The sequence below is a fragment of the Pteropus alecto genome, unplaced genomic scaffold (genome assembly GCF_000325575.1).
Source record: "Pteropus alecto unplaced genomic scaffold, ASM32557v1 scaffold251, whole genome shotgun sequence".
Classification (NCBI taxonomy): Eukaryota; Metazoa; Chordata; class Mammalia; order Chiroptera; family Pteropodidae; genus Pteropus; species Pteropus alecto.
Genome location: NW_006431048.1, coordinates 4,550,796 through 4,574,708, shown reverse-complemented (window position 1 = coordinate 4,574,708; position 23,913 = coordinate 4,550,796). Strand labels below are relative to the sequence as shown.

Below are 23,913 nucleotides of genomic sequence, written 5' to 3'. Positions count from 1 at the left end.
CTCTCACACACACACACACACACACACACACACACACACACACACACACACACATGCAGCCACTCCAGAGATCTGAGACCACAATGCATGGAGGAACTAGGAAATGGAAATTTACTGGGATTAATACCAGTGTGTGAAGTCATGTAACCCCTGTCCCCAAATCTCAAACTCTTACTGGAAAGGATAAGGGCCTCTTGTGGTTGACCACACCCAGCATAAAAATGTAGCAGGGTAAACCAACAGCCTTTACCACAATGTCCATAGTCACCTTCGTGGTCGAGAGCCCTGCTATTTCTGTGATATTCTTTGACCTCCCTGGGCCTGATTCCATCTCCCTGCGGACCCACACATGTCCCGAGAAGCTCTGGGACTCTGCTGAGGCCGTCTGGATTGGAGGCTATCTCCAGGACCCTCAGCCCTGGCCCCTCCTTTGGCCTGCATTCCCCTCCAGGACACCTCCTAGGTTTCCTTCTAAGTTATGTGTCTTGTAAGTGAGAGACCAATGACTTCCTGAGCCAGATTAGGGTCCTGGAATTAAGGAACAGAGAGACCCCGTAAGGACAACCTGAAGATGGGGCTCACCTCACCACATTCTGATAGCCTTATAAGCAGGAACAGGAGAAAAGAAGGAAGCTTTATAATTATTATACATGTTTATTTTTGTAATTGTATATGTAGAATTAATTTATAATTTTATCAGAATTATTATAAATATCTATAATAATCACTATCATTGCAATAGCCTTCTGTGCCAGGCACTGTGCTGAGCACTTTAGATACAGTCTTTCATCTAAACCTCACCGCAGCCCCACTGGTTCCGGCAGATGCAGATTTACCATGAAGCTAATGAAACCTAGGCTTCAGCTTTTTAAGTCCTGTTCCTAATTTCATACTTATTGTTAAATATGTACTCTTTAGAAAGCATCAGGCCCCATAGAACCTGGATCCTTCCATGCGTTCTATTGTTAATCCATTTGCAGATGAAGCAACAAAGGCACAGAGAGGTTATTTCACCAAGGTCGCCTAGACAGTAAGTGGTGAACCCCATTGCTATCTACATACTTTGAAAAGGATGTTGGAAAAGAGGACACACTTGTCTGAAGCTGCTCCCGACCCAAAAGCCAACAAATCTCGTTTGGGTCCTGGCATTTGAATGTCCCATTATTAGACACTGTCTGTCGCAGCAGAATCTCTAAGGCATTAGAGGGTTGGGGACTGACAAATTCTGCCTCCAAAAATAGAGTGAAGAGAGGATGAAAGATTCTTACAGGAAGAGCTACACAAACAAACCAATAAGCCAGGTTTGGAAATCAGATGGAAGGTCAGGAGAGGTTGCCAGAGTCTTTAGGAACACAAGAGATTTCTGAGTATGAATGGAGCCCACCCTTCCTGAGTGGACATTTATTTAGCACCTACTCGGTGCTAAGCTAGTTCATTCTAACTTTACAGCAGTCCTGCAAGGTAAATAATTTTATCCCTATTTGCAAATGAAGCTCAGAGGCATGCCACTTCCAAATGGTAATAGACCCGTTTCTTCAGCAACAACAAAAAAGGCAACAGATAAAATTTGGGCACTTCATAAGATATTCTACCTTAATTAAAAATAAAAATAATAAAATAAGCAACAGAGAAACAATTAAGCTATAACTGGAAAGAGAAAACTAAGGGTTTCTCAGGACACATTTTGAACTGAAAAGCTCCCAGGAGGAAGCTTGGAAGTTTCTTGAGAAAGAACAACTAGTCCTTTAATGAACAACTAACAGAAACCAGAAAAGCCTAGACAAACTATTAGGCTCCCCCCACCCCGCTTACTAATTCTCATTTTCAGGAACAAAAAGGAAAATAATGTGAGAAACAAGATAGTGGTAGCAAGCAACAAGAGAAAACTTTGATTTTTGTGTGCCATTATTGCTTAGGGATCAGGGAGAAAAAGAAGATGACCATCGTCTGGCAAACGTTGGTAAGAAAGTAGTTACCTGACATTTAGACTGGTCATTTTAACCAAGAGCTTATTTTGGGAGATGTATGAGAGATCCATTTTCTTCCTGGCCATCCATGTCTGTCGTCAGGCAGGACATTACAGCCAGGGCACCAAGCCCAAGCCCCCCATTACCTGGTGGCACCCACCCAAACTGTAGGCATAATGTGCCAAGGAGGCTATGGATGGTTCTGGAGGTTTAGCCTCATAAACCTAACTGGTAAAGTGATGGCCAACATCATCTTATATATTTAAGCCTAAATAAAGGTTTGCTAAAAGGCCATCGGACTAGGGTGGAAGACAAGTCAGAAGGCTTAAACCATATTAAGGAAGCTGTGTACTTAGGTCATTTGGTAACAATGCGCAGACCATATCATCATCCTGATACAGGGAAAAATGTGATTTAGTGTGAAGTATTAACTGCTTCCTGGAACTGACAGTATAAGACCTGCGAGGAGGGGGAATGCCCTCTACCAGGCACAGACTAGAACTGGCGACGGAAGTACCTGTGGGTAAACCAGTGCTGATTATAACTGATAAGTTCAGCCTTCTTTGTGTGGGGTAACCCCAAATTAATCATGTGGTTACTCTGTTTTAAAAAGTGAAATCTAAGAAAAGCATGGGTGTTAGAGAGAAATGGAGAGACTATGTGATGTAGTGGAAAGAACTCTGACTTAAGATAAGGAAACTTGCAGATTAGTGCTGGTTCTGCTAGCAATTAGCTCAAAAACTTGAGCAAAATCGCTTCTCCTCTTTGGGCCTCAGTTTACTCACCTGAGGAAAAAAAAGGTTGGAGAAAATGATCTTTACAATGCCTTTCAACTTTAAGAATCATTGATTCCAAAGACCCATTTTAAACAATTTTAGAAACCCTGCCAAAAAGAGAGTAAAGATGGTAATTACAAAATGGACACTTAGTGTTTCCCAAACTGTGTTCCATGGAACACTAATAATGAATAAAGTGTTTTATTTGGGGGAAAAAAAGTGTTCAACTGTTGAAATAAGTTTTGAGAAACACTGTGTGCTATGTTTCTCTTCTTAGAGGTGGACACTGTAAAATAACATATTACTAGTAAGTCCAATAGTAAAAGCGTCTCTTTTTTTTTTTAATAAAATATTTGTAAAACACCAATGTTCTGGGAAATAGTCTCTGTTCCATGACACCTACTTTAAATAGCTCTAACATTAACAATAATATTTTAAAATTGTACCAGAAGCAGAAAGAAAGCAAACTAGAGAAACTTTATATTTGACAAGCATGGGCAGAAAATACTACATCAAAAGAAGTTTTATAGATCTAACTGGCAAGCAGGACATTTATAATTCACCAGAGCTAGAGATTATCTGCTCAAGAATTGTGCAGTCATACAAGGGCAAAATTCTGGAAGCAGCAGCCACAACATGCAACTAATTTAATGTGTCACGGATCAGTCACATCGCCCTAGCAGGAGTCACCCCCAAGGCTTCCTGTCTGGAGTATGGGTTGTCTCTGGCACTTCGAGTCTGTGGTACTGACTACCTACTTTCTGGCTTCTCTGTTTTGTCTCAAAAGCCAACTTGCGTCAATGTTGGTCTCTTATCCTCTCACTGACCAAAATCCCAGCATATTCACACCAGACCAGCTAGCAAGACCTCTAATCAAAGGTTGGGTCATTGACTGTGTAAGGGATGGTGGGGAAGAAGAAAAGGGCGTTTGTATAAATACAGAACCTGTTTAGAAAGAGGAAGCAATTAGGATTAAGCGATCATTTTCCTCGACAGAAACATATATTAGAGCAGTAAAGTTCTCATAGATCTCCTTTTATTAACTCTTGTGAATGATCTAAAGGAAGGTGTACAAAATGACATGGTAAACTATAGGAGGTACTAAAACGGCAAAGAATAAATAGCAGTAGGTAATCTCACAAAGCTGAAGGAATGGGCATAAAACTGCAAAGGCTTGAGGTGAGGCCATTGCAGTGGGAGGCAGTGTGGGCAGGCATGTGAGGCACCAGTAAACCCTGTGATGGGAGGGAACCTTATGATGGGAGGGAACCTTGGCAGAGGGTCAGAACTGGGGAGGTCTAGGAAGGGGTAGATGAAATTCAGGAGATCTGGGAGTCGGGTAAACATGGAGATCTGGCCAGGCATACCTTGGCACCAGATTGTTCTGGCAGCAAGCAGTGGGCCCTTGATCAGAGCCTCAGCGACAGGAACTACTCCCAGGAGCACTGGTCAGAATAAAGCAGGTCCTGGGCATTCCTTTTTTGATCCAAATAAGACCTGCACATGATAAAAAATGAAATAGTACAGAGATGCTTGTGATATAAAGCAATAGTCTCCCACTCCACCTGTTACCACTCCAAATACCACTCCATAGGAACAACCACTTTTCATCATTTTTAGTACTTTGGGAGCTAACTGTATATTATGAAGTTGTATGCCTATGCCTATAACTTGATTAACCAAAATCAGACATAATCTATTGACTCCATGCTAGGAAATAGGAGAGTTTAGCTTACTTGCATGTTCCTCCACCCGCTTCCCAATATTGATAGGTATGTTTTAATTTTTAGTTCTTTTTGAGTTACCTTTGTAACTTGAAATAATATACTTAAATCTCTGTTATTTTATCAACTCTACATCTAGGCTACATCTGTTTGCTCATTGTTGGTGTGGGAAATTGAGATTCTGTGTTATGATTTAAGATTAACATATTAGAGTCATATTTATTTTATGTGTAAAATATTTTTACAAGAAATGCTTTCATTATCTCAAGGGAATCCCTAATTTTAAGGAAATCTGTATAATCCTTTTATTTTTATTTTAGAGCAATATTAGGAAAGCCATAACAAGTTGATTATTAGCAGGTGAGCGGACAAAATCCCATGAAAACTATAGTTTACAACTTTAAGTGAACAAACACAGTTTCACACACACACAAAGCTATTAAAAATTATTTTTTGTCTTAAGGTTACAAGTCAACAGTCCTTTAACTTCAAAGACAAATTGCCCAATATTCTTGGAAGTCTCTTAGCAAACACTTAGAAATTCCCCTTCGTGTTGACAAAATATAGACTAAGTATAGAGTTAACTTGAAATGTATTTCAACTGTATATAAATATTTTCTAGTTCTTTTCTTTTTTACCTAATAAATCTAATGGTTAGCTCTCCTTTCAAGTTTTCTTATTAAACTAATTCAAGCTTGTAACCTACAAGCCAGTTCTGAGTCAAGATCTTGGGACTTACATTTTGTTTTCCACACTATTATGACAAAAATATTAGTGTTTTTCCTCTTCCCTCTACTTCTCCTCCCTCTTTTCATTTCCTAATATCAGTTAGCTATAACTTTACTTTTACTTCTTCTTTCTTGTCGTCAAAGTATGCAGTCAACATATCCTTAAAAATCATTCAGTTTGTTAATTGTCGTGTCGATCCCAGTTCCTATCCAGAGGCATCCATCTTGGGGCCTCTAACCTTCAGCTTCAATCCCCGCTGGCTTCTCTGCTGTACAACTGTTATTATGGGACTTTATTCCATTCCTGAGTTATTACCACTATTTTCTGAATCTCATGTTTTCCTCCTTTATGGTTTACATCCTCATTTTGCTGGCGTATATGCTTTAGTATCTTCCTCAGAACCGGTATGTGGGAGGTAAATTTTCTGAGCTCTTGTTTGCTTAACTTTAGTTTCACTTAATTGATAATCTGGCTAAAATTATAGTTTTAAAATAACCTTTCTTCAGAATTTTAAAATCAGTGCTCCGTTGTCTTCTAGCATTCGGTCTTGTTGATGAGAAGTCTGATGCCGATGTAATATTTGTTCCTTTATTAAGTGTTCAGTTTTTTACCTTGGGAAATATTTAGGATTTCTCCTGAAATTACACAATGATGCTTTTAGGTATAGAGAGTTTTTTGTCGTGTTGTTCTTTGTGCTATTTTATGTGATATTTCAACCTGAAGACTTGTGTCTTCTTCGGTTTGGAAACATTTATTTCTATTATTTACTAGTTATTTTCTCGTATTTTCTTTATTCTCTCTTTCTGGATTTCCTACTGTTGGATGTCGTAACTCCCAGATTCTTCCTCCATTCTATTCTTTGCTCAAATTTTCTAGCCCTTTATCTTTCTGTTCTAAATTCTTGGATATTTATTTAAAGTACTTTATCTTTTAGATCTTTACTGAATTTTTAATTTTAATGATTATGTTTTTAATTTCCAAAAGTTCTTTCTTGTTCTTGGATTGTTTTTTGTTTTTCATGGCATCTTTCTTTATAGATAAAATATTCTTCTTGGATGTATCTGGAACTACTAATTAGTGTTTCCTTCAAAATTCTCTTCTGTGTCCTGATTTATATGTTTCTTTCAGCCCAGGTTGTTCTACTTTTATCATGCATGTATTTGTGTGTTTGTCACTGGTTTTCATCATACACCTGGCAATCTTTGGTTGCTGACGTGGATTCCCTGTATGTGTGTCTATTTTCCTGATGAGGCTCTCCCTTTGTGAGAATGGCTGGTTTTGAGGAGGACTTCATTTGGAGTGCAAGCATCCACGCTAGCAGCCTGGTTTTCCTCAGTCAGTTTATTCAGATCCTTTAGAAAAACATTCCGAGGCTTTCTTTTCCCTCCCTTTCGTTCTGGATCATTGTCTGCATTTTCTGCGTTCTGGACATTTGTGGAAATCTTTCATCTACCAAAGCCTCCCTCCCCTCAATCCTCTTTGCTTATAGGCATGTATCCATTTTCCCTTTTACTACTCTTTTAATAGGATCTTGGGAAGGCGGGAAACAAGAAGAAAATGTGCCTGACATGCCATTTTAGACAAAAAGCCCTTTAAAAATAAAAATTATTTTTCACCCATTTCAAAATGATTGCTAAAGAAAATTGAGAAATTATAGATAAGTAGTAAAATGAAAAAAGATGTTTTTTCATTACTCAGAAATAACATCGTCAACATCTTAAAACACGTTCTAGTTCCTTTTTCCTTTTCTTATGCATCTATTTTTTTTTTTAACAACAATGGGATCGTACTGTATATTCTGTTTTCTAATATGCCTCTGAAAATGAAACAATAGCTTTTAAATATCTTTCTATGTCACAACAGATCCTTGACAATTTTGGAGATCTGGTATTTATTGAAAACTATATCACTACTTATTTAGCCAATCTGCTATTTTTAGACATTAGGTTGTTTCTAATTTTCACTATTATAAACAAACATTTATAAACACTTTTGGCTAAATCTTTACTCATATCCTCGACTATTTACTTAGAATAAAATCCTGATAATGTAATTGCTGGATCAAAGTGTATGCAGGTCCCAGTCTTGGTCCACCATTCAGGATACTCTTTGAAACAGCCCCACTTTGACTTTCTGGCACCAAACTTTCATTTCTCTCCACTTCCTTAAGCATTATAGCAGAGGCATTAAGAGCATACTTTTCAGAGTCAGACAGACCAGGGTCGAATTATAGCTTTTGCCACTTACTAAATGCGTGACCTTAGGCTATGTCAATTAACCTCTTTGAGTACTAGTTTCCTTTTCTATAAAAAGGGGGAAGTAATTTTATTTTTCTGATGTGGTGGTTATGAGAATTAAACAAGATTAAAACACACACACACACACACACATATAAAGCCCTTGGCACAGGCCCTGTCAGGTTGAAAGTGTTTGTAAATCCATAATGATGGGGTCAGACCCATTCCTTCCCTAAGCCTAAACAAGTCTTCTTTCAAGGCCATGTTTGAGAGATGTACCGACCCTCTGTGAGCTTCCCTGACCAGGGCTGGTAGAGCTCTTGTGGGCTGGGCCCGCATTTGATGTGCAGAACACATCGCTTATCACTTTCCTCTGTGGGTGAATGGAGAGAAGTGACATCCCCTCCGCACCGTCCTGCACCATGCTGTCTCTCCACATCATCACTAGTTACTTTTCATGAGTGTTCTTGGGGAATAGCAGTAATGACACGATTCAGTGCTGGTAGCATCAGGATTATTCTTTGAAATTTGTTCGGGGCCCTTTGGTAGCACAGTAGCTTTGAGTGTGGTCTCTGGCTCTGACAATTGGGTGGGACCTGACCCAGGATCCCTGAACCCCAGTGTAGTCAGTGGGCAGCAGAGGCAATGAACTCTGTCTGCAGAGCAGATGGCAGCAGGTGGGTTGCTGAGGCTGAGGCTCTCAAGGGTGTTGACCGGTAGAAGGCAGAGTTCAGTATGCAGCCTCGGGACCTTTGTGCAGCCTGCCAGATGCCTCCGCCGCCCTCATTACTTTGCACTGGGCCATAAGATGCTTTTGTAGCCAGTAGGGCTTTCTTCCAGAGCATCACCCAACCCACAAAGGCCCCTTTCACACCCACAGATGCCTCCCCAGTTGTCAGGGGAGATTGAGAAGGCTTGTTTGCAGAGCTGCAGATGGGAGGGCTTGCTCTGGGATAGCTTCCAGGAGGGGACCCCGAGGAGGGGAAGGTAATTTGTGGAATACCCTTCTCACCTCTCTCCCGTCTGGATGTCTTTCAGGAGTCATGGCCGGCTTCAACATGGGGAGTGACCTCAGGGAGCCCGCTGCCAGCATCCCCCTGGGCTCCCTAGCAGCTGTTGGCATCTCGTAAGTTGCCCTTAGTGGCAATCAGCTGGAGAGAAGGAGAGAAAACTCCAGGCAAAAGAGGGGATTGCCCCCTTTGTTCTGAGAGTGCCCAGACTGTGACCAATCTATTTTATATTCCAATCCTCCTTTTAACACTCAGCGGGCTGGAAAATTCAAGTCTGGTGGGTTCAGACGATTGCCCTTTCATACCCCTTGCCTGGGGATGCTGGGAGAGGTGTTACTAACACAGATCGAATCCTTTCTTTCCAGTCTTCTCAGCCTCCTGCCCCTCCCTCTCCTCATCCCCATTTTGAACTTGGGAATTTTTTAACCATTGTGTTTCTAGGATCTTTGGAGAGGGCATAAAGATGAAGGGCTTTGCAATCAGACAGATTAGAATTTTTATTTCAGCTCTGCCACTAATTGGCTGCATGACTTTGGGCCATTAACTTAGCTCCCTGAGCCTCCTTTCTCTTTTCTGTAAAATGGGACAATGAGAATATGTGGGCCCTGCAGATTGTGGAAGAGATACTGTGTGTAAAGGCACACAATAGGAACTCAGAGACTGGTCCTTTTCCCATAGCTAGCTTCTCTGTACCACCCCAAGGCTGTTGGGCTTCCTGGGTTTTAGGTCACACTGTGCCACTCACACGAGCAGTCTGGGTGGCCTTAGATTTGTTTCTGACTTTCTAGAATCTTCTGTTTTTCTTTCTGTACCAAGAGAAAAAGTTTCTCTGCCTTCTTTGGGTGGGCGTGAAAGGCAATGAAATTGCCAACATGACAATGACTTGAGAAGTTAAAAATGCCTGCATATTTTAACCGTGATGCTTAAAATATATTAATATATGTATTTCACAAATGCTTACTGTCATGGCACTGTTGCTTCTAGCCAGGCACCTAGCGCCAGTCTGTTTTGTGCTAAATAAGGACTTGAGAACAAAATGAAGGGAGAGTTGGGAAGGAAAGAAAAGAAAGAACACTGTTTTGTTTTTGGTCATAGCTAGGAGGTCCCTTTGGCCCATCCTCTCGCTGCCCATATGGGAGTGAGGCCACAGGGATCCCAGGACTTGTTCAAGGTCACAGGGCATCTGGGGGTAGAGCCAGGTCACTGTGGGCCTTTACACACTTGGCTTGACTCTCTATCATCTGGGAGCCAAGGAACAGCAGGACTTAGAGGCCTAAATGATCATCTACTTGTTCTTCCTGCGGAATAAAGGGGCGGGGGCTGCTGGTCAGCCTTGGCCTGAATTCTGACAACCTAGATGCCAACTGGTCCTTCCCCTCCCCTACCTCCACGACCCTGTGTGTGCGTGTGCGTGTGCGTGTGTGTGTGTGTGTGTGTGTGTGTGTGTGTGTGTTTTACTCTATAAAAGAGACAAAATAATGAAACTTTCTTTTTAATAAAATATATGCTAAGGAGAAATAGTACCGAAAGTACGCTCCCAGATGAACTAGAAAGCCTTCATAACCCATCTTTCTCTTTCCTTTGAGACAGGTCCCCATGGGAACCAGAAGGAGGAGGGGAAGAGGGTTGGGATGGAGTTGGCTGAGGTGTGGGACCAGCTCTGCTCTGCTCTTGGGTATTTCGTAGGTGGTTTCTGTACATCGTCTTTGTCTTCCTGCTTGGTACCATCTGCACCCGTGAGGCCCTTCGCTATGACTTCCTGATAGCTGAAAAGGTGGGTGACCAAAGGAATTCATGTGCTGAATCATTTCTTTGTTCCCATAAACAAATGGCTGCCTGTCCCTGGCAGTCCTGCCTGGGAATCCATTTAGTCTTAGGCCCAGGATGGAAGGATGGGGGTAAAAACACAGAAGTACAGGTTCTTCCTATAAATCCCTAGAAAAAGGTAATAATACATGCAAGCGCGTGCACTAGGTGACTAAATAGTGGACAAAAAATATCAGGACAAAAACAGAATCTGTTCACCTAAAATCCCCAGCTCAACCAGCCCCTTATTTTTGCCAATAGCTTCAGCTTCCACGATGAGCAGAATGTGCTGCTCACAGAAGCGGGTAAGAAGGAAGAGACTGATGGGTGGCAAGTGGAGGGAGACGGAGGAAGCCCAGTGCCAGGCTGAGAGCCTGGACGAGGCCGGATAGGAGGCTCTCTTGCACTCTGAGAACCCAGACCCCTCGGGCTCTCCACATGGGGTGGGCCTCATGGATTTGGCCGTGATATCGTTGTTTCTAGAGCTGTAGAAACCTGCCCTGACAGGATGAGCAAATTCCTCATACTCCATAACCACCCCTTAGCAGGCAAGAGGTCATGCGATGGTCAAGGACACTTCGTTTTGTATCTTTGGAACCCAGGAGAATAAGATTTCCAGTCTGGAAATCCCCCCAAACTTCTACCTTCCCTTACGTTCCTGGAGGAAAAGTGGACACTGAAATTCCGTCATTTATGAGAGCAATGTAGTAGACTAGGGAGGCTTTCTGACTCAGTTAACTCCTAAGTATCACTGCTCATATTTGGGGAGGAAGTACCCTTTTCTTTTGATGTGAGGCTTTGCAAAGCGGCCTTGCTTATCTTTGTGGTTGGGGCAGGCACTGCTTGGGGCAGCCTGGGGCAGGAAACTCTTGCTTCTTAGAGCTACATTTGGGCTTGGTTTGTATATTAGCACAGGTTTCTTTTTAAGGCATGTGGACGCTGATGTAAAGGTGATATTTGCTTTCAGGGGTCTTGACCTCACTATGAAGGCAGGTTTTGAAAAGGGGAGGAGTTCAGGTATTAACACCTACCTTCCAGGGCCCAAGGTCTTAGACCCTAGCGAGCAAGATTTGCTGTTAGGGAAGGAATGTATGGCCCTCATTTACGCCTAAGTGCAGGCTTTCATCTTGATTCATCTCCCAGGGGCCTTTTCTCTAATTGTGGAATGAAAAGCTTGACTGCATTAGAAGAATTAAAGGCCTCACGGAGCAGCAGACTCTTTGCTGCTGCTGCTGCCCGATGCTGCCTGCCGCTTGCCAGTGGCTAGCTAGCTGCCTCCTTCTAAGGCTGGTTCCTTTCTAGTGGATTCTCACACAGAGGTCTTTCAACTGTCAAAGACTCTGATCTGGATGGAACGAGAGGCACATTATCCTCTGGGCTGGGGCTCCTCTCTCCCCTCCTTCCTTTGCTTTGCAGGGAAGCTAAGAATGGGTATGTGGGAGGGCAGGCAGCCTATAGCCAAGGGAAGCCAGGACAGCAAGAGAATAAAAACATCTTTATGGACAGCATGGGAGAGCCTTTGCGGGTGGAAATTCCACCACTAATAGTAGATACATCCACGGGGGAAGCTTATTGGGAATGCTACCTGTCCCAGACAGTGAAACAAGTAGGCAAGTACTTAGCTGGTTGGGGGTATGTGATAAACGATGCCTGGCAATAGTATGTGGGCATGTCATTATGCACATACCAGGATGAGAGATAAAGAGTTTGTTTTTGGAAAAGATGAGAGACTGTTTTCTTGACTGGGAGTTGTAAAGCCTATAAAGAAAGAAAAGATATTGTTCTTGGTTCCCAGTAGCAAATAGGGCTGGCTCAGCAAGTGATCAACCAGGGCAATGCACTAGGGTGCTGCCCCCCATAATCCCTTCAAAAATGGGGACCATGAAGATTTCCCGTCTCTAATGCCTTGAACCTTGGCTTTTCTCTTTTCTTGCTCTCTGGTGTCCTTCCTTGGGATTGACTTGGCTGCACTAGCAGGTCCTCTAAGTTGGGCCAAACAGTTTTACTAACAGTACCCGGAGAATGGAAGGGAGCAATGGATAGAGGTTGGAAGGTACAAATGCACAGTCTTATGTGCTCACTTGACACAACCTACCACCCTGAGGTGGTTTTAACAAACTGTTCATCTTGGCTTCACGTCTTAGCTATTGCCTCAGTTCTGAGCCCGCCCATGTCTGAACTTTCCTGAGCTCTGAGGAAGCAAGTCCTCTTCAGTCTGGTCTGTGTGCCCAGAGGGTCTCACTTTTGGGCACAGTCCAGGCCCAGCCTCCAGCATACTCCCCTTGGCGCTGGTTCTCACGAAGCTCCTCCTCGTTTCCTGAGCTCTGAGGAAGCAAGTCCTCTTCAGTCCGGTCTGTGTGTCCAGAGGGTCTCACTTTTGGGCACAGACCAGGCCCAGCCTCCAGCTCATTGGGTTCACTGTTAATAACATTTTCCCACATTTATTGCTCTCTCTCCCGCTGTCTCTGTCTCTGTCTCTCTCTGTCTCTCTCTCTCTCTCTCTCATGATCCTGCCAGAATGATTACCTTCAGTGACTGCAGGCTGCACTGGGTTCCTTTCCATTGACATGCAGCTGGTCAGTTCACCTGTTTCTTTCTGGGTTTTCTGCAGCTTCTCTGATGTATTTCTAATTATTTGGCTTCCCAGCCCACAGTTTCTCTAAGAATTTTCTCTTTCGCTTTATGTCCTTACCTCACAGGAACTTTTTCCTGGCTGTCAGGTGTCAGTCTCAGTAATGCTACATTTTCTAAAAAATCTTGAGTAAGTTGTGGTGGCTCTAAGGTAATCTATATTAAGCACAATACTTAATACATAGTAGATGCTTATTAAATTTTGACTCTCTGCACATTCTTTACGAGAATACCCTTACAGGTAGGACACATTTTAGGGAAGGCACTTTTTCCCCCCACTACATGTGCACCATATTTAACTAAATAGGAAAAGCTAAAAAGTCAATCCCAATATTATTCAGTTATACAAAAAGGAGTTATATACAGAGCAGGTATGAGTAGGGGTAAAATTAAGTAGATTAAATGATTGTTTCGGAATAAGCTTGTATACAGTCCATGAAAAAACATTTTTTTACACATTTAGGAGTCTGAGGCTTGCTAACCAGCAATGTAAGAATAGACTAAGTAGGAAAAGTACCCCCCAACATCTTTGTTAAAAATGGGGTGTCCCACAGAGAAACTCTTAACCATTTTTGGCTGTGACAGTCATGGTTTCACATGTTCACAAACTACATGAGAAGGTGGGGTGGGGCACAGCTTGTGGTTGGTGAGTGAGCCTGGTCCACTGCTCAGCATCCCCAACCCAGCCCAGCCTGGCCGTCCTCTGCCCTTCGTCAGGAGCACAGTGCTGCCTCTCAGGAAGGAAGCCGACTTTATCTCCTTTTGGAAAGCGGCTCTTAAGTGAGAGAGAAAACGTGACTGAAAGTTGAGATGTTGGTCAGTTTATGCAGCGAGGATAGTGCTAGAAAAAGTCAGGTCTGTGGAAATATGATGTGAGAGACAACTAGGACTATTGATACATTATGATATTAATAAATTTAAGGTTGTCAGGGCTTCAGGATGGACTCCTCAATAATGTAAAGGGGCCGCAAGAATTAGATGGGGGCAGAATGAGCTCTTTACAGATGACTTTAAATTTAATCCCTCAAGAGAAGGGGGGCAGTCAGTGGGTTGGTAGGATCTCTTAATGAGTGAAGCTCAGATGGGAGCTCGGACAAAATACCAAGAGTAGAGAGATGTAATTAATGATTTTCTTCAGTAGTTCCTATAAAAAGAAATTAGGGTAGCTCACACCCCAGATAATATTTTGAAAAGATAGAGAGAGAGCTTTTTGTGATGGCTTGAACAAGAGTATGACAGAAGGGCTTTTTTTTTTTTTTTCTTTTAAAAGAACATCTGCTCAAATAAAGTCTCACTTCCACCTCCGCTGGCACAGTTTGCAAGTTTATAGTCCCATTTGAATAGAGAAAATGATTAAATTCTGCTGGAAGCAAGGCTGTGTAGTCTACTATTGTGCTTATAGTCTTGCCCTGTGCCTAGCACTGTGCCGGGTATATAACCTGTCCTCAGTAAATGCTCTCTACATGGATGGATGGATGACAGATAGGAACAGGCAGGATTCAGGCGGGAAAGATATAGAATGGAATTTTTATAATTTATTCAGACATGAAGGCCAACATTCCATTTATTTTTCAGAAAATTGACTGAATAGTAGTTTTATACAAAAGATTGGCATATGAATACAGTTGTAAACTCAATTGACAAACTGGACATAAACCAGTCACTATACCTGGGCAATCCCCTTTCTGACCTCAACCCAAGAATTCTGCAGGAATCCCAGGGAATGTTTGTAGGAAGTCTGGCCACAGCTGGACGTCATCGTATCTTGGCCTCTTGGTGCCAGAGATACATTGAGTTCCTGAGGTCAGTCCCAATACCAGAAGGGCATCAGACTAGAAGATCGGTCTCATTCCCATTCTGAGTAAATGGACATGCTTTAAATGAAAAAAAAAAATTTAAACACACACACACACACATACACACACACACATATATATAACCTTTGGGGTAAGAAGCAGTGAAATTTCTGCAAGGAGATACCATGCCTGACCAATGTGGAGAATTCTCTGAGGGGAGAATGCAGTACACACAATTTACTATGGCCAATGGTTCTCCTGGCTGTACATTAGAATCACCTGGAGTGCTTTTGAAAGCCGATGATATCTGTACCCTACTCCATGCTAATTAAAGCAGAATCTCTGGGGTGATTCTTAAGTATAGTCAGAGTGGAAAACTACTGAATTTGATTTGCAAAAAGCTTTTGATAAAATTTCATCGCACAGTCTATGTATTTTTAAAACCAGTCAACATAAGATATGTTTAAAAGCAAGGGCAGAAACAAAGATAGATGATGATTGTATCTCAGAATGGATTGAGGATTAATAATAAGACCAGTTTGTCTGGCAATTTCACAAGACATCCAGGGAATGAACCACAGTGAAGTCATGAAGCTTTATGAGTCCAGTTGGCACTCACTGGGCCCTGTTTACCAGACTCTGTTAGGTGCAGTAGGGAGGGAGCAAGGTGCATGAGACACAGATCCGCTCCTAAGGAGCTTATGGTGCCCTGGCAAGATAAGCCATGAGCATAACTGACTATACCACAGGGTTATAATCATCTATATCAGGGTAGAAAATAACAAAATGCCATCAGAGCATACAAAAGTAGTTCATCCACACCGAATTGAGGGGTAGAAAATAACAAAATGCCATCAGAGCATACAAAGTGATGGGACACATAGGTGACATTAACTTCTTCTAGTAATAAAGTGGTAAGTAAAGTGTGAGGGAAAGGACAAACACAAGAAACCTGTGACATTGAGGAAACAAGAGGATTGACTGGGCATGAGACAAGATAATGCATTTAGCGAAAGGTAGTTCATCCACACCGAATTAAGAACAAGGTAGGCTCTGTAGTGGACCTTGGTCAAGTCCATCAAACCTCTGGCCTCCCTGACTCTTAGGGAGTTATTCTACCTATGTGTGGTCTTGAAAGGAGTGAGCCCCATTTAATATTACTGAAGCCCAAAATGACCAGACTCTCTGCCTATCCCTTGTGGCCCAGGCAGGTCATGCGACCTAGGTTAAGCCCATTGGATGCTCCAAATGTAATGAATGAGACAAATGTAAATGGATGGTGAGAATTCTTCCACAGGACAGCAAGGTGCTGGTAGCATCCTGGTCAAACTATTCCCATTCAAGAGTATGGTGTGACCCTAGGCTTGGTCTTGTCCTTTCCTGATCTTGCAACCTTCTGATGATTCTGTAAACCTCCAGCGTCCTACAAATATATTCTTAAAATGAATATTTCTAATCAAGAATCCTGGTTGATGCTAGTTTCTGGTGATAATTTATTAACCAGAAAAGGGGTCTAGCCAGGGGCTGGTGTTCTGTGTAGCTTGATCCCTCTGACATGGTGCATCATAGGCAAGAAAGTAAAAAAAAAAGAAAAGGGTTAAGAGAATCTTCATGGAGAAGGGGTAGATCACAAAACTGAAAATTAAATCTAACCCATTTTAATAATTGGACAAATGAGCACTCGGAATACACAGTTCTGGCAACTGTAACTGAAGTAAAGTAGAATCGAGAAAGACACCTCAAATAATCAAGATAGCAGAGAGACTTCCCGGTAAGTACAGATGAGGTCCAGCTCAGGCATGGGGTGGATTCACAATGGACAGCCCGTGACACAGCTGCATGGCCAGGAGCACTCATCTTTTGCAAGTTGACACCAAGCAGAAAACTATGCCCTCTCTTATTCTATTTGTTGGTGCCTTGTGGGCCATATAAGTCATGGATCTCATTCATTCAGCAATTCATTCATTCATTCATTCATTCAGCATTATATTTCTTTTTTGGCACCAAGTATCCTAAGATAAACAAGACAGGAGCCCTGTGGAAATGAAGCCAATAGAAGAGACAGTTCTGTAGGTGCCCCCAGCCCCACACTGAGGTGCTGCAGGACCCAATGAGCAACCACTGTTGTGGGAGGTTGGGGATGACCTCATGGAGGAGGGGAGGTTTGTGCTGAGTCTTGAAGCACAATTGCGAGTTTAACAGATAGACAATGGTAGAGGGTTCCAGCAGGCAGAAAAATGAGGCTGACAAAAACTCTGTGTTTGCAAGATATAGGGTTAGGAAGGGCCTCATACGTCAAGGCAGTGGGGAGCCGTTGATATTTTTGCATTAGGGACATTATGATCAGAGTCGATTTGAGAGCAGTCACTCTGGCTGAAGCTTGGAAGATGATTCACTGTGGGCAGAGCTTAGAGGCAGGAGGTCAATAAACACTGTTGTTGTGGTTCTCCTAGTCCCCAGACTATCAGCATCAGCATTACCTGAGAACTTGTCGGAAATCCAAATTCTTGGGCCCTACCCTAGACTTCTGAATCAGAAACTCTGAGGTGGGACCCAGAAATCTGTCTTTTAACAAGCCCTCCAGATGAGTCTGATGCTCACTTAATTTGAGAACCTCTGTGTAGTCCATATAAGATGTGATGGTGGCCACACTGAAATGGTAGACGTGCAAATGAAGTGGGATGGGGCTGATATTGGAAATATGTCCAAGAAGTCGAATGTAAAGGACTTACGATTAGATGGGGTTTGGTGGGTGGGTACTAGGGGAGCGGAAAGGTTCAGAAGCCAGGTTCTGGCATTTGAGTAATGAAACTGCTTCCTCATACAGGTGTCCCTGGTGGGCTTCCTGTTCCTTTTGGGCTTATACATCTCGTCCCTGGCATCCTGTATGGGAGGCCTCTACGCAGCCCCCCGAATTTTGCAGTGCATTGCCCAGGAGAAAGTGATACCCGCACTGGCCTGTCTGGGGCAAGGGGTGAGTAACCCCCTCCTTTATTTTTTATTTTTTGAGGAATGTACATTTTGTTGTGAACCCAATTGTTGGCCAATAAATTGCTTAAGTCTTTCTGATTAGAACCACTGGTCAAGTTCTCCAGAGCAGGGGGAAACAAGAATGCAGAGGTCATTTTTCTCACTCCTGTCCTCTGGCTGCCTTAAGCTGAGGACAGTTGGACAAAGCATCTGTCAATTTCACAGCCACCCAGGACCCAAAGCACTGGTTTAGCTAACTGTCACAACATCTTGGATCCATGTAGCAGGGAAAGGGAGTGCCGCATCCTTTAATAACAATAAATTCAGAGTACTCCAAGTTTAGCATCTCTTGGTGAGGAGAGGTGCTGGTCCTTGTGGCTCTAACTCAAGTTTACCCTTCTTTTGGGGTTGCTTTATAATGAATTCCCACACCTCTTGCCTCTGGGCTCCCTGTTAATCATAGCCCAAACCCTAATCGATATAGTATAGCTTAGTCGAGCCATTGAACAGTCAAATGAGACATTCTTAAAACTGAAGGGATGATGAGAGATAAAAAAAAAAAAACAGAGAGAACCCCACGTCCCAGTAATGTAGTTTGCAAGCTATAGTTCTTTTCTATCTTGTTGTAACACCACAGAGTCCCTCCCTAACCCCCTTCCCATCTCCAGCTTCCCTCTTGGTTAGGGCCATATAGTTGCAAGTCATCCTCCATTCCTCCCTTTATCCTCCTCCACTTCTTATCCATCAGTCAACGTAGGCTGGGTAGGAGCAATGATTACCATCTCTGTATCTTCCATGTGGTATATGTCTTTATTTTATTTTCATTGCAATTATTTTAATTAGGTAATATATGCACAGGGTTCAAAACTAAAAGTGATATAAAGGTATTACACTGAGAAGTTCTGATCCTATCATGAGTCTTTATCTTTTCCCGCCAATACCTATGCCCCATTCATAGCTGTTTGTATTAGTTTTTTTTAATCTTTCTCTCCTCTATTTTTATTCAAAGATGGTATTCTATGTACATTATTCTATACCTTGCTTTTCTTCACTTAGTATAGCTTGGAAATCTATCTTTTCATATAGATATAGAGAGAACGTTCTCATTCTCTTTTCATCACGTGGATATGCATAATTTAACCAGTTCCTTATGGACTGATACTTACGTTGCTTCTAATAAACAGAGCTTCAAAGACTAATCTCTCTCTCTCTCTCTGAGTCTGTATGATTTTGTATATATGCTGATATATCTGTAGGGTACATTTTCATGAGTGGGTTTGCTGAGTCAAACGGTAAATGCATTTTTACTTTTAATAGATGTTGCCAAAACACCTTCCATGGGATTTGTATCATTTTATACTTCTACCAGCAATGTGAGAGTTCTTGTTATTCCACAGCTAGCACTGCTCTTAGACTCAGGCCAGAAGACCCTGCTTTATTGGACTCTACTCTGGTCCTTGGGGTAAGAAGTCCATGAGGCCAAGGGAACATGCCCACTGGGATGCTGTGCTCGTCTTCTAGACTGTGGTCTAGGGATGCTGTACCTTGGAATTCCCTGCCCAGATATCCCCCAGCCCACACCCAGGTCTCTACCCTGGGCCTATCTTCTCTAGGGCCAGGAGTCCACAAGTGGGTGTGAGGTCCCTCACTGTATGGTCTGGGAAAGGAAAAGGGGTAGGCCGTGGGCTGGAGGCTGTGCCTGGCCATACTTCAGTAAGGAACTCTGAAGAGTGTGAGAATTCAAAACCAACTTTCCCCATTGTCCTGAAGGTGTGTTTGCCCAGGAAGGAGTATAGACGCATTTAACAGTTTGTTAGTTTGGTTTATAATTGTAAATATTTAGACATAGGGTGTGTGGACTGTCATTTGCACACTTTTGCCCCAGGCACCACAGCGGCAACTGTGAGCCTGTCAAATGTGAATTTTTGCCCATTGTGTTGGGAGAAATGGCATCTTAGGATACTTGTGATTCATATTACTTCATTATGAATAAAGTTGAACATCTTTTCCTCTGAGTCATTTGTATATTTTTCTGTGATTACTGGTTTTCTTCTCAATTGCTAGCAGCTCCTTCTTTGTTAGAGTGATTAAATATTTGTGATATGTATTACAGATATTTTCTCTAGTTTGTCGCTTGCTTTTTAACTTTGAAAACTTTTCAAAGCGTCTTTACATATGATTAAATTTTATTTGCACTTTTTTAATGGTGAAGAGAAGCAGCTTAAAAAAATTTGTATGTGTATTCAACATACAGAAAAGAGCATAAACCAATATGAACAGTTTAAAAAATGACTATGAAGTGAACATCCTTGTAACTTCCATCCAAGAACACTGCCAGTCCCCAGATGCTGCCCTCCATATGCTCTCTCTGGTCAGAGTCCTGTCTCTCTCACTGTGAAAGCTACTGTCCTTACTTCTGAGATAATATTCCTTACTTTCTTTGTAATTTTACTCAGGAGTTAGCAAACTTTTTCTGAAAAGGGCCAAATAGTAAATACGCAGGCTCTATTTTGTCTGTCACAATGACTCAACTCTGTCACTGTAACTCAAAATTAGCCGTAGGCGATACCTAATGGGATAAGTGTGGCTGTGTTCCAATAAAACTTTATTTATGGACACTGAAATTTGAATTTCATGTAGTTTTCCTGTGTCACAAAATATTATTCTTCTTTTGATTTTTCCCCCCTGCTGTTTAAAAATGTAAAACCATTTCTGCTCTTGGGCATACATAAACAGATGGTGGCCAGATCTGGCCCACAGTTCATAGTTTGCCAGCTCCTGGTTTACTCCCTATGCATTTCTAAACAAAATAGTTTAACTTTGACTGTTTTGTAACTTGATATAAATGTGGCATGCTTCTTTCATTTAACATTATGTTTATGAAATACATTCACCTTTTTGCTCATAGCAGCAGTTTATTATCATCCATATAGATCATGTCCTTATTTGCTACAGTTTATCCATTTTGTTTTTGATAAACACTGGGACCTTTCCAATTTGGGACTATTATAGCCAGTGCAATGAACATTTTTGTACTAGTAGACTGGTGCACATATAGAATTCTTCCAGACTACATGCTCATTAATGCAATTGCTAAATTGTAAGGTATGTGTATCTTCACTTACTATATAACACCAAAATCTTTTCCCAAAGTGTTTGTACTAATTTACACTCCTATTAGCAGTGGACAAATGTTCCCGTTTCTGTATTTTCTTGCTAATACTTAATATTATCAGACTTATTTTTTTGCCAATACGGTGTGTGTTTAATGGTATCTCACGATGGTCTTTTTTTTTTTTTTGCCAATACGGTGCGTGTTTAATGGTATCTCACGATGGGTTTAATTTGCATTTCTCTGATTACTTAATGAGGGTGGACATCTTTAATATGTTTAATGCAAATTATTTTGCTCATTTTTTTTTTTAGTGAGTTTTCTTCTAATTATTTTTTAGAGACTTTTTGAATATTTTGGATTACCTTTTGTCAAGTATATGTTTTGCAAATATCTTTTCCCATTCTGTGACTTGCGTTTTCATTCCTTTATGATATCTTAGAGTGAACAGAAGTTCATGTTTGACTGTTTTGTCTCTTTACAACCCACCCTTATCAAAGTCCTGGTCTGGATCACTAGTCTTTCCTTCAGCATACCTAAGATCTTCCTTTTAAGTTCTTGTTAGTTTCTGATGATTTGCTTTATTCTTAATAGTTTTATTGTTAGAGTATGCTAAACAGAGTAGCTGTGCCAAAATGGTAATTCTAAAAAACAATAAAATGTATTTTTACTCCTTTATTTTACTTTAGTTAGAATTTTTAAGTTCTAGGGAAGGTATTTCAGGTCAATAGTGGCTCTGATCCTCGGGGACTCAGGCTGATGATGATTTTGCCATTTTCATCCTGTGACTTCTAAGGTTGCTCTCTATTCTAAGGTTGCTCTCTAAGGTAGCCCTCAATAGGGGGAACGCACCTGGAGGAGCACATGTGGGAGGTTTACAGGTCAGATCTTGTAATGGCTTATGTGCCCGCCCCTCGCATTCCAGAGTGTGGGTAGTAAAGGAGATGGGAGTAGTAGTTAGATCCTGTGTATATCCTGAGGGTAAATTCTTACAATATTTGCTGATAGAGAATGAGAAAATGAGAAAAAGCATCCAGAATTTTGCTTGACTGAGCAAGTGGAAGGATGGAATTGCCATTTTCCAAGATGAAGAAGACTGCTGAAGGGGTAAATTTGAGGGGTAGGAGATTGTGAGATCAGCAATTTGATTTTGGACGTATCAGTTTTGAGAACCTATTAGATATCAACAAGAAATGTTGAGTAGACAGTTGAACATTTAAGTCTGCATTTCAGGGGAATCTTTCAGGCTGGAGATTCAAATTTGGGAGTTGAGAGCATAAAGCTGTTTTTTTAAAGCCATAGGTGAGCCTAGATGAGGTCACCTAGGAATAAAGTATAGATAGAGAAGAGAAGGGGTCTGAGGATGCCGGGACTGCTTTAAATGTAGATTTCAGAGACAAGAGGAGCAGTCAGCGAGGAGGGAGGTGAATCAAGAGAATATAGATGAAGAAAGTCTTTCAAAGACCAGGGAGTGATTAGCTGGGTCAAATATAGTTCTTAGGTTAAGGAAGGTAAGAACTGAAAAGTGACCATTGACTTTGGCCCAAGGGCTCTGTCAGTGACTGTGATGAGTAGCTTCCGTGCAGTAACAGATTCTATGGGATTAGCACATATTTTCCACTTCTGTCTTCCTGCAGGTCACCATACCCACCCCTATTAATAACAGATGTGTGTAAGTGTGTGTGTGTGAGGACATGCATGTGTGTGTATCTAGTATCAGAATTCCCTCACCTCAGCCACTAATGATTCTACTGTCTTTCAGGGTCTGCCACTCCCCTTAAGATCATTTTCACCACTATAGCCTGGAAGGAACCAACTTTGCACCTTTTTGGTTAAAATCCAATGAAAGACAAAAGGAGAAACACTTGGGAAGTCAAAGTTCTAGTGTAATGCCTGTATTAATAGTTACTAATACAACTAATACCCATGGTGTGTTAGGAACCTATCGCGTGTCAGTGCCCTGTCAAGCATTTTATATGCATTAGCTCTAATCCCACAATAATTCCATGAATTGGATATTATTACCCCAAGTGTGTAGACGAACAGTTACTAACACGCAAAGAGACATGGCAGAAGGGGCTGAGCCATTATGAGCTGACATTTCATAGTCCTGCATGTTATTTTTGTTTCTGCAGAAAGGGCCAAATAAAACACCTGTAGCTGCCATCTGTCTGACCAGCTTGGTGACCATGGCCTTTGTCCTTGTGGGTCAGGTGAACATTCTGGCCCCCATCGTCACCATCAACTTCATGCTGACATACATCGCAGTGGATTACTCTTACTTCTCCTTGACCATGGGTCCCTGCAGCCACCCCCAGGTGTCTGAATCAGTGTACAGAGAGGGCAGGGGAGCTCTCCACTGCTCTGAGCACCTGCTCTTGGAGAAGGCTCCCAGCTATGGTTCTGAGGGCACTGCCCGAAGCCCCTCCGAGGGCACTCTGCTAGAATTCACCAAAGACATGGATCAGCTCCTCCAGCTAACCAGGAAGCTTGAGAGTAGCCAGCCCAGGCAAAGGGAGAGTGACGGGATCCAAGAGAGTCAGGAGAAATTCAAGAAGGCCACCAAGCAAACCCTACAAGACAGCTTCCTCTTGGACGTCAAGTCCCCTGCTCCCTTCCCTACTGAAGGGCCTGACAGATTGCAGGAGTCCTCTTGGAACAAACAGTGTATCAAGAGTGAAGGGGCCTGGCCTGGGGGAGCATGTGGAGAACAACCTGTCCCTGAGCTAAGTAACCAGTCCAGGTCAAGTAAAGAAGGTGAGTACTTTGAAATCATACTGGGGCCTCCTAATTGGGGTGAATACTAGTTTCCTCACCTACCCAGTTATCAAAACCCTCTTTCAAGTCCTTAGCCAGTTGACTTTATAGCTGGTTTTAAAATTCTCATTAATTTTTTGTTTGACGTTTATTTTAAAATTTATATCCAGATATCAGTTGAATTTGTAATTCTACACTGTTATAGATAGTTGATTTTAAACAGAAATTTCTGTCTACTCCTGTATGTGGGAGCCATGGCTAATAATTGATTATTAATTTCATTTTACTTAAAAATCAGCAGAAGTATAATGCCAAAAGAATGAAAACAATTTCTATTTTTAAGAGAAGTGGAAATGTGTTGTGACAAACTGCCTGACAAGAAATCACTATGTTTTGTT

General features: G+C 41.9%; 1 protein-coding gene across 1 annotated transcript in view; it reads left to right on the top strand.

The window, feature by feature from the left end:
• SLC12A8 (solute carrier family 12 member 8) overlaps nucleotides 1-23,913 on the top strand; it is a 95,736-nt gene that overhangs the window by 54,169 nt on the left and 17,654 nt on the right. Inside the window, exons 5-8 of the mRNA XM_015595833.1 lie at nucleotides 8,472-8,559; nucleotides 10,130-10,217; nucleotides 17,504-17,650; nucleotides 22,894-23,515. Of these exons, the coding sequence (XP_015451319.1) occupies nucleotides 8,472-8,559; nucleotides 10,130-10,217; nucleotides 17,504-17,650; nucleotides 22,894-23,515 (945 nt within the window). The remainder of the gene's footprint in view (nucleotides 1-8,471; nucleotides 8,560-10,129; nucleotides 10,218-17,503; nucleotides 17,651-22,893; nucleotides 23,516-23,913) is intronic.